The sequence below is a fragment of the Opisthorchis viverrini genome (genome assembly GCF_000715545.1).
Source record: "Opisthorchis viverrini unplaced genomic scaffold opera_v5_99, whole genome shotgun sequence".
Classification (NCBI taxonomy): Eukaryota; Metazoa; Platyhelminthes; class Trematoda; order Opisthorchiida; family Opisthorchiidae; genus Opisthorchis; species Opisthorchis viverrini.
The window spans coordinates 1,448,963-1,459,879 of record NW_008751754.1 but is presented as its reverse complement, the minus strand read 5'-3'; the positions used below and the strand labels follow the sequence as shown (position 1 = coordinate 1,459,879).

The 10,917-nt window shown below is 47.4% G+C and overlaps 1 protein-coding gene across 1 annotated transcript; it reads left to right on the top strand.

Annotated features, from left to right (window-relative positions):
• Positions 1-566: 566 nt before the first annotated feature.
• On the top strand, positions 567-10,341 carry T265_05297 (hypothetical protein; the record flags this gene model as incomplete). The annotated part of the gene is made up of 10 exons (XM_009170272.1): positions 567-876; positions 1,307-1,467; positions 4,010-4,126; positions 4,166-4,231; positions 4,606-4,847; positions 5,248-5,515; positions 7,807-7,965; positions 8,783-9,486; positions 9,582-9,695; positions 10,182-10,341. 10 exons carry the CDS (start codon positions 567-569, stop codon positions 10,339-10,341), a joined length of 2,301 nt encoding a protein of 766 aa, XP_009168536.1.
• Between the last annotated feature and the right edge of the window lie 576 nt (positions 10,342-10,917).

Below are 10,917 nucleotides of genomic sequence, written 5' to 3'. Positions count from 1 at the left end.
TCGGTGTGTAGTGTCGGCTTATTCCCCAAAGAACTGCAGTTCTGACGCTGAGGAGGTTACTTTTACTCGAAAGTTCTCAGGGCTCACTCATCAAGCAAGGAGCCTTGACACTGTGATCCTTGTGGACGAGGTGAATGACCAAGTTGCTCGTCTGAGCTCGTGGGTCGTCTCACAGACAACGGAGAGTGACCCCTCCAGTTGTTTGCTAACCCTGCACTGCTTCTGACCAGTACGAACTTCCGGCATATTTGTTCAAATCGCGTAACCTGACGGCCACTAGCTGCAGGTCAACCGTGCTCCCAGTTGGATCACGTGGCCGTCAGCCACCGGTAAGGAGTCACATACTAAGAGTACCATTTCTCCTGGGGTACACACCTTGATTCTGATGACACTATGGTTCGTGCACGCTGGACAATTCGTTTCCTTTCGGGCCCCCAAGTCAGCAAGAGACACTTAAATCCACCATCGTCAAAGAATTTCCATAGCCTAAAAGTATCGATGTAGGCTAGCTCAACAACTCTCTGCGATAAGTCAATACTGTGTTGGTAGCGATACATGGAAGAAGCATGGCAAAATGTGAAAAGGGCTATGCTAGTGGCGTTCGATGCTGCTTATCTGACTTCTGCGATTCGACCACAAGGTCAATGGATATCATTGAGATTGCTAGACCTGATTGGTGCCAGAAGATCTGTAACAGAAGGCGACGAATACCACGGCGCACACAAATCCCTCAAACGCCAAATGGTATAGAGCCGAAGGAAAGTCCGAGAACGTTGGTGGACACTGAAAGCTCGGGAGGTGGAGAAAGCTTTTGCTACCGGAAACATCCGTGCCTTATATCAACCGATACGATCGACTGGCCCTATGACAACAACGGTCAGTGAGATGGAACAAATGATTAGAGCGCGCATTTACTGACCGGAAGGTCCGTGGTTTGAACCTGACCTCTGCCCCTCGACTCCTTCTGTCTAGGCTTGGGCAATCTGGCAGTATCCCAGCCCTCGTGCTTCCCTCGGGTAGCATGGCAGCTAGGGACCGAAAAGATGTTGCAGCTGAACAGTCTTTATTAGTTTTTTAAACGGTCAGTGAAGCGATAAGTGAAAAAAAGCTTGCGGGTGCGATATGGAGTGAAGAGGAAGCGCCTGCAGCATGAGGCGTGTCAACAGTGGGGACGCTGTGTGAAGACCACCATGGCCCCGACGGTCTGTCGAAAGATGCTATTTCCATCCGGATAGGGAATGTCAGATCAGCTTTCGTGAACCTGCATCACCTATGGCGTACGCGTGATATAAATTTATCCACCAAGGGTCGAGTTTACAATACTGCGGTGCACTCCGTGTTATTATACTGACCAAACTTGGCCGCTGCGCAGTAAGGACGTCAAAAGACTTCCAGTGTTTGGCCGTCGATGTCTTCGGAGCATTGCCCGAATCTGATGGGAACACCGGATCAGTAATGCTGGAGTACGTTGAATGGTTTTCGGAAGAAATTGCTCACCCACGATAGGTCAATTATATCAGCTACCGCCCCAATGCACAGCTCCCTCTTCCCCTCTGATGGGAACACCGGATCAGTAATGCTGGAGTACGTTGAATGGTTTTCGGAAGAAATTGCTCACCCACGATAGGTCAATTATATCAGCTACCGCCCCAATGCACAGCTACCTCCCTCTTCCCCAAACTCATCGGTGAACGAAATTGTGGCAGCTGTAACAACTGGACGACAAGTACGCTGCTGTTACACCTGCTACTGCTGCTGCTGATGATGATGAGAGCGTGCATGGACAAGGCAACTGCGGGTCCATTTGTGGAGATCTCTGTTGATGTTTGATGTCGGGAAGTTTCGTATAACTAACCGAGTAGATGCATGGGTTGTGTCATGTGCAGAACGTCAAACACTTCACTGGACACTGCCTGGAACCACTGAACGTGACAGTGCGAGGGGCACTCGTTTTTCTGGCGTGCTATGGGCTCCATATACAGGGACGCATCACGTTGTAATATTGCCATCTGCACCAATCCAATTTGTGGTTGATCACTTCTGTCATTGATGCATGACAATCTATCTACGGTGGGATTATCGAAGCCGGAGATGTCATGTGCAAACGGCGATACGTATTCCAGTTGTATCTCCCGAGGTATGAAATTGTCTCCCGATTGAGCACTAGAAATATCCATAACGGTCGCACGGATGCGAAGCCTTTGAGGCGCTACCGAAGAGCTCCGCCTGCGATTACACCCGAATCACCAATGATGGCGCTGCTAGTTTTTGGCGATAATTTTGAGGTACTACGGGTGACATCAACGGCCAAGGTCTCTTTCGGGTTTATTACAAGCAAGTTTCGCTGGTGTGTGGTGGGTGTGCAACATTGAGTGAATCGACGGTAGCCTGGGAAACCGCCTCAGTTGAGTTCCGATAACAGGCACTAGAATCTCATCAACAGTGACAACTTTATTCTCTGTGGGTTCAGTACCGGAGGAGTTAATCGTATTGCCAAAAAAGGACAGTGAAATACAGTGATTCGAAAATAACACTGATGTTAATGAGAGTTTCAACTAACTCTGTCGTTTATGGTATCCCTCAACTCATCGCATCTAACACATTGCCGTGATCCTTTTAAGTTCCTTATCTCTGGTGAACGAAGCCGTACCAGCTGAAACCACTGTATTTTGGTACATGGTTTGTAGCAAAGAAAGTCGAACTGAACTACCTAAACCCTCAGCTGCCTCGGAGGTCGGAGACCCTACTGGCCTAAAGTACCCGGAGATGCAATGCCGCTTGGTTTAAAGTCCATAAAGTAATTTGTTTCACCTAACAATCAGTCCTGGTTTGTGCTCTACATCAAAGTGCAACGCTCTGCTTTGGGGTCGGACGGATATACCACCCAATCTAGACATTCCACTCCATGTTTTAGAATCATGTGCTAGATGCGCCTATTCGGTTAGCTGTGCCGCTTCTGCTGGGAGTGTTGCCGTTAGGACTGAACGCCAGATCCCGAAGGTCTCATTCGTTTTCCATCAAACTTAATAACTTTTTGCGATAGTATAATATCCTACCAGAAAAGTGTAGAGTACTGCACTACGGTCGGTGCTTTGAAGTGGGGTGTGAAACTCGAAACTAAGCAGAAATTTGAAGACAGTCTTTTTATCATCGATTACTGCAGCTCTGTGCACTTGTTATGGGAGCACTTAATTTTTTACACTGAAGTACATCGCACGGTGTGTAGTGAGCAATGTGATAGACGTTTGAATGATGATTTGGTAAAATACACGCATCCGCGAAGACCGTTCGTCAATTGAGAATTTGGATAGAAGAAAGCAGTAACTTAGTGAACTGACGTGGCAAAGAACTTCTACAACCCTTACCAAAGGTCTTAGCCGTACTTTTCAATTCCGTCTGCCAGAGTGGGAGCTGGTGGCGTTCAGACACTTGGGCGGCTAGGACTATTTCACCACCATGGATGGTTCAGGGTTTAAAAAGCATCCGTAGAGTTTAAGACCCTGTACGTCTCCTATTTTGGACTGCAGTTGAATGGGATTTCAGAAGCAGACACTGTATACTAGCGTAAATAACCATTTCCTATCGTATAGATTTGGTCCTTCTGGACAAGCTACGTCCAGATCATCTTGGGCATGAACTGTCGGTGGGCCCACATTCGCTTCAGACAAACTTGTCGTAATTGGTATTGCACATCCTGGACGCAAGATGGTGTCCGATGTGACTTGTCTCTGCCTCAGTTTCTGTGGTCTCAGTATGTGTTATATTGATCCAGGAAAATTATCACTTGGAACGTGCTTTGTCTGCAGTTCACAGTTCTGTGTTTGTGGTTTTACGGCGAGTATTTTTCACCTTTTTCAGCTAGCATGAAATGCAGGCATTCAAGAAGGTAATCGGTTTTGCTGCTCTTTCAATCCCTTCCCATCAACTAGAGCACACAGCTAACTGGATTGGCAGTGTCAAAGAATCCACATGCAGTCTGTTTTCAAACTATATCTGACTGTCACTTTAGATACTCAAAGCACTCTATAATCGTATCCTTAAGGTCGTGGCTCTGATGCCCGAAGAAGCCGCCTATCGGAAACACACAACCGCTGTTGTCCAGTCTCGACTTCAGGCAGTCTCGACGGTTTGTTGTTTCTTGTTTCTCAATTCGCTCCCATGGTAGATTCAAGATATTAACAAGCTCGAAGAGGCCATAGATTGTGGTCAAATCGAAGAGGTGATCGTACAGGTAAGACAGTTAGCCGATAACTTTTAATGTGTTGGATCACATCAGTAGGGCTCCTCTAAAACCATCCACAATAGGTCGCCAGTCCATATACATGTGATCATCATCATCATCATTGTCAGCTGTAAGAACCGCGTACTGGTCGTACACTGGTTGTAGCTGCCAGAGTTTCGTTCACCGATGATTTGGGGGGGAGGGAGTAGGTAGCTGCGCATTGCACGCGCGAGCTGGTAAATTGGTACATAAATCCAGCACTGTCAGTGGGTTGTCAAGCGGGGGGGGGGGGGGGGGAAAAGGAGCTAGGCATTGAAGGCAATAGCTTGGATGCACGAGCGCCACTGAGGGCGCGACTGGGCCATGTCTGATAATGTCTCTAGCCATTGATGTGGCCCGTCTCGGGGTCCCCATCCAGGAAGACGGCAGTGACCAGCGCAGCTGAGTTTGCTGGTAATGGCCTTCATACTTCGCTGCCAAGTCATTGTTTGACCGCCTCTGGCTCTCTTCCACCCTTCACATGGTTGGGCGAAAAGAGCCCTTCGAGGAAGTCGGTCGACTGGCATACGCAGCACGTGGCCAAGCCAACGCAACCTGTGCAGTGTGATCAATTCATCTATCGAGGGTGAGTTATTTCTCCCGAATACCATTCGACGTACTTCAGAATTGCTGATCCGGTGTTCCCACCAGATTCGGGCAATGCTCCGAAGACATCGATGGTCAAACACTGAAAGTCTTTTGACGTCCTCGGCGCGCAGCGGCCAGGTTTCTGATCCATATAGTAATATGGAGCGCACCGCAGCATTGTAAACTCGACCCTTGACAGAGAAACTGATGTCACGCCTACGCCACAGGTGACGTAGGTTCGCAAAAGCTGCTCTGGCCTTCCCAATACGGATGGAAATATCATCTTTCGCGAGACCACCGGGACTGATACAGCTGCCCAGGTAAACAAATTTGTCTACTACCTCAATCGGTTCGTCCGCAAGCATGAGACTAGGGTTCGAGCCCACCCAGTCTTGCAGTAGCACTTTACACTTTGCTGGTGTGAAGCGCATACCAAACCGCGAGGCAGAATTACTTAGATTATTTAGTATTGTTTGCAAAGCCACTGGGTCAGATCCTAGAAGAGCTATGTCGTCTGCGTACTCGATGTCTGTGAGCGGAGGCCCAGGGAGCACCTCGACCCCACAGGCATTAGAGGCTGGTAGTGAGTCTTCCATGATCGTATCAATGACGAAGTTAAAGAGGAAAGGTGAAAGAGGACAACCCTGTCGGACGCCATTTGATGTGGTGAACTCAGGAGAAAGCTTCCCGTAGACCTTTACACGACCGCGGGTGTTGGCATACAGCGCCTTAATGAGGTTCAAGAATTTATGAGGGACACCTCTGCTCCGTTTGGGATGCCTTGTTCATCTGTATACGCCGCATTGGTCGCATTAGTAACTGACACATAACGAATCAGTAGTTAATGGTTACCCGGCAGCATTGCTAGTTGTAGTTTCATCTTGCAAGTAGATTCAGTCCATGCTGAAAAGCGTTGCGCTTGTCACGGAATTTTACGAAAATCCTCGTTGCAACTTATGTTGAGTGGGTGGGAAATGGGAGACCACTTGTATTTGCAGTCAGATTTTAATACAGCTGAATTATTAACTCAATACGACAGGGTTACCAAATGTAACTCAGCTGAGCGTGGATGAAGTAATCGATGCAACAAACGGATCGGTAGGCATTAGGCCTGATGGTTGGATTGAGTAACACTCCAGCCAACCGTCAGTGGTACTTGAAAAATTTCGGAACTGATTACTTCTGGCAAGAGTTTGTACCGAGCCACAATTAATTGGTAAACAAACTGGAGACTCGAGTTTGGATTTCAACACCATTTGCAAATTAAAATTTTTTTATGGGTGGTTGGATTGAGTAACACTCCAGCCAACCATAAAGCGACAGAATACAATTTATCCCAAGAGCCTCGTTACAACTGGTGTGAAGCTGATTCTCTGCGATTACCACACCTACTATGGGCCTTTTTTGAGAACGAGAATTGTCAGTAGCAGGTAGCCACGAGAACTTTTGTTCAAAGTGCTCTACCAAGCATCCTTTTTCATTGCGGATGGTAGCGCCACTGACCCTTGATATTTTCGCTCACAGGCCTTTATAGGGTACCGGCTGTGCCCCGAAGTACTCTGTGATCCCCGGCTTTGTGCGCCTCCTCGATTTCCACCAGGTTTCATGGTCGGTACGCATGCCAATTTTGAGGTGTTCGATAGTTCGTCGGGCTCAATTATGTTTGTGGCCAGCGGGGACGTTTCTCAGTTATTCAAGCAGTGCTGTTCTGTTTGAAATCCAATGATTTAGCGAACCTGGTAACGCCGTGGCACAGACAAAACTTCCGGTTTATGCAAGGGTTTGGCGGTTTCGTTCTATCACGCATTCACATTCGCCAGTGGAGCGTTTGAAGGAGATCCCAGAAGATGAGTCAAATACATTCATCTAACTTCCGTATCCTCCACCCTCTAAACTGCTAGGCAATTTGTTCGTTTCTTACGCGGACCTGGTGAAAGAAGAGAGAGGCGAATTCGGGCGAGCGCATGACCGAAATCCGCTTAAGTATTCCCAAACGAACGGCAGTCACTTATTGATCCACGCCATCGATAACTGATGGTGATGTGATCACTTTGAGTGCTTGGCTGCCGCGCTGTTCGAAGGTATCATGAGACCACCTGAGTTAAGTTAGTGCGCATCTAGTATTTCATGTCTTCCTGTTGGTTATAGCTTGTGGAACAAAGTTCCAAGCGCAGTAGTTCGCGGGACCATAGCAGCGCTCAACTCCGATCAACGTGCAAAGTGACAGCTTTAGATCGAATAGGGCCGAACTCACCTGAACTTGATTATTCTTTCGGAGATAGCGAAGCCTTGGGATTGTGGGTTCGCTCTTCACTCAGATAAGGACGACGATAATTCGCAGGTATGAGTGCACAGGTTACGAGAGATGTCATGTTGTTCTGTCTGGCTTCCACGGTAGCTAATTTGCAGGATAGCGTCCCTGATAGTGTTGCTATAGCGCTGAGGACTGAGAATTTTAGGTGCGTGCCTGATCCGCACCTGCGGTTAGATTCCATACCTGGAAGCGCGAGTAGGGTCCAGTGGGGTTTATCTTAGACTCCTTTGCAAACCCCCTTGGTCCGCTGTTAACGCGGGATTAGAGTGACATGGGCATCCGTGTCTTAGGTTTTTATCAACTCGGATGTGCATCTGGATAAATTTGTGGGACGCACTGATGGTTAGTGACACTGGAAGCCATGGCTGACTCGCGCAGTCCGTGGTGCTCGTGCATCAAAACTATTGCCTTCATCGTGTAGCTGCCCACTTCCCCGTACTGACTTATCCTACCACTGCCTCCAATGAATGGCCCAATCTTCCAGGCTGCCCTACTTTCCGGTGCCTGAAACTGTAGTGGCTGGTACCAGCATATCTTTGGTAAGTTGGTTATAGCCTACAAACCGAGTTGAACTGAACACTATGTTTCTGTCCCAACGATAGAGATGTTCTAAGTCTAGCTTGCCGAACTAGCCGAATTCAAGGTAGCTCAGTGGTTAGGGTGGGAACCTAAGGACCGTAAGGTCCGTGGTTTTGATCCAATCTCGGAATTCCGGCCGCTCCTGTCTAGGCTTGGACAACTTCAGAGTACCTCGGTTCTCGAGATTTCTTTGGATGGCGTGGCAGCTAGGCACCGAAAGAGTGTCACATTTAAAGGGCCGAAATATATTGTTAGCCACCCCCAATAGTACCGTGAAGTATTGATAATACTTGTCACACCCTATGGGATTTGAAAAACCTAGCTTATTATCGCGCACAGTCTCATAAACCAATAAATTCTACGAAAACGTTCGAATGTTTTGCAGGACTCTTCTGCACTACTAGCTTTCTGGTCAGTAAATTGGCGATCTTACCACTAAGCCATCTCGCCCCCTGCCAAGGCTGAGCACGACAGTGGAATGATAACCGGGCACTGAAGGCCGTAGCCTTGTCAGTCTCTCGTCTCCCTTGTGAAGACATTCATGCATTAAAGTAAATTCATTCAATGAAGGAGCTTCCGTTATCTCGCTCCGTGCTATGCATTCGAAGAGATGTCAGTTGTCTTCTGCTCGGGTGAGCTTGCTGGGTGCATGTTCGTAATTCATTGTGGTTTTCATTCGCATTTATTTACGAAACAACCTCTTTTTCTCTGAAATGGCTTCAAACATCTATTAAGGTATATGACATAACTCAGCAAAGCTGTACATGTTTACAGTTTCACCAGACTGGAGCACTGGTAATGCACGACCAAACAGTCGTGTTAAATTTTTCAGAGTCCAATATTAAAGGAAGGATGGGTGAACTAGAGAAATCGCGTGTTAGGTAGCGCACCCAGACGATCTGGGTAGTAATTGTCAATGTGAACACCTGGTAAATGGTGAATCACATAGGTCTCATCCTAAAAGACAGATCTCATCGATGACATATTTTTGTGTGATTGTTCCTTTTTATTCTGTGGGTTCATATTCTGTCTTCTTCCAGGCTTCCGCCACGCCCCTTACAATCCAGGGAGAGGTACTGGAAGTTGTGGAGCGTTTTACGTACCTTGGAAGTTGTATTAGTTCTGATTGCAGTGTGACAGATGAGGTGAATGCACGAATCTGCGAGGCTCGGGCCGCGTTTGCTAACTTGCGACACCTATGGCGTCAGAATGGTTTATCTCTGAATCTGAAGGGACGTGTGTATCAAGCTACAGTACGGGCTGTTTTGTTGTATGGCTGTGAGACTTGGCCTATTCGAGCAGCGGACCTGAGACGTCTTCAGGTTTTCGACAATCGTTGTCTCAGAACCATAACTCGTTTGGGTTGGTGTCAGCGAATCCGTAACGAGGTAGTTAGAAAGCGTGTTTTCGGTTGTGTAACGGGTACTTCCATTGAAGAATGTGTCCAGCACCAGAAGCTGCGTTGGTTGGGACATGTTTTACGCATGCCGAACCATCGTTTGCCGAAGAGAGTACTGTTTTCCATGCCCAATTCGGAGTGGCGTAAACAGAGAGGTGGCCAACCCATGACCTGGCAGAGGAGTATGAAGGAGATCACGAAACGCTTGGGTGCTGTCGGTGCTACTCGCCTTCCAGGATGGGGACCGCGTGATCCTCGCTGTGCCTGGTTAGAGACACTACAAGATATGGCTGCCAACCGATGTCAGTGGCGTTCTTGTTGTCAGTTTCTGTCCAGATTGCCTGAGTGAATGTCTGGAGGTGTAGGCACCTCGGAATGATTGTGTTAAGCTAGCACTAAGTCCCTCCCCCATCCACCTTTATTCTTTTCTTTACAATAAGGCTTTTAAATAAGTCATGGCTGTACGGCAGTGAAGCATTGGTGTTGAGCACTGATGTCATGCTGTCGTTGATGATGATGATGATATGGGAGATTCAACTGAATCCCCTCCAGAGGTTTCCGTCACCATCCTAGGTATTATCATGTGAAGGAAAATGCTAGGAAATCTTGAGGATAGTCCAAACCAAAATGTGAGACAGGCTTTGTGCAGCGTGTGTGTGCAGCGGCTACCATAAAAGACATCTTTTATCTTTTCAAATGAGTATCCAATGCCAATTTCGTTCACTTCACTGTCGAAGACTGAAATAGGGTGGCTAAGATTCGGGCACCGGGCTCCGAGCTCCAAAAAGGACAACCGCTACTGGGTTGTCCAAAAGTTTTCGCCAACCTTATAGGTGGCTTCACATGACACAGACCGGAGAGGTTTTATAAAATACTTCACACAACACCTGTCCTTAGCCAGCTGAGGATGCGGAATGAAGGAAAAAATCAAGTTTGGAACGTCTAGGAATCCTAACACCGGTTTCAAATGCAAGTTCATGTGCAGACTAAGTGTGGTTTGCTTGGGTAACAAATAAGGCTCGAGATTGCTTATTGGTAAGGCGCGAGCTTACTAACCGGAAGTTAGTTGCTTGTAAACCAACCTCTGCATTTCGACTGCTTCTGTCTAAAATTTGGCAGCCTAGCAATATCTCAGCCCGCATGCTTCTTGTGGGTGGTATGGCGTTTATGCACCGAAATGGTGTTACAGCTGAACGATAATTAATTTAATAACAGTGGTTAATGGAAGAGCGACTGGGTCGCAGTGTGCATCGAACCAATATGAAGTTCAGTATGCTGGACGTTATTTAGCTGACCGTTGCCTACGGTCGGTAAAAGGTTGGATTTCAGTTAAGAAGAGCCTGCCAAACAACTAAAGTTTGCATGTCATCCATATCGGATGACTTGAAAGCGTTATTTAGTTGGCAGGTTCTTCTAGCGCACCTATCCGGTCTACCTATGTTTCCAGTGCCCCGAATCCGGTCACTCAACCCTTCTGCTATTGGCCGCTGATAATCAGTATGACAATACACCTCGCCTGTCATCCCCCAATCATGCATTCAAACCGCTTGGTCTGCTGCTGACTTACTTATCAGTTGGGTTCCACTCGCATGATGAATTCCACATTCGAAGCCTCGCAATTTTCCTGCCGCCTGTAAACCACCAACCTTAAAGACATGTATCTTGTTTTCTTCCGAGGGTCGATATTAGGTCTTCTCTCCGATCCCTTTCGCCCGTATTACGGATAAGTTTCGAGCAGTGACAATGTGTGTGTGCATTATATATATATATATATAT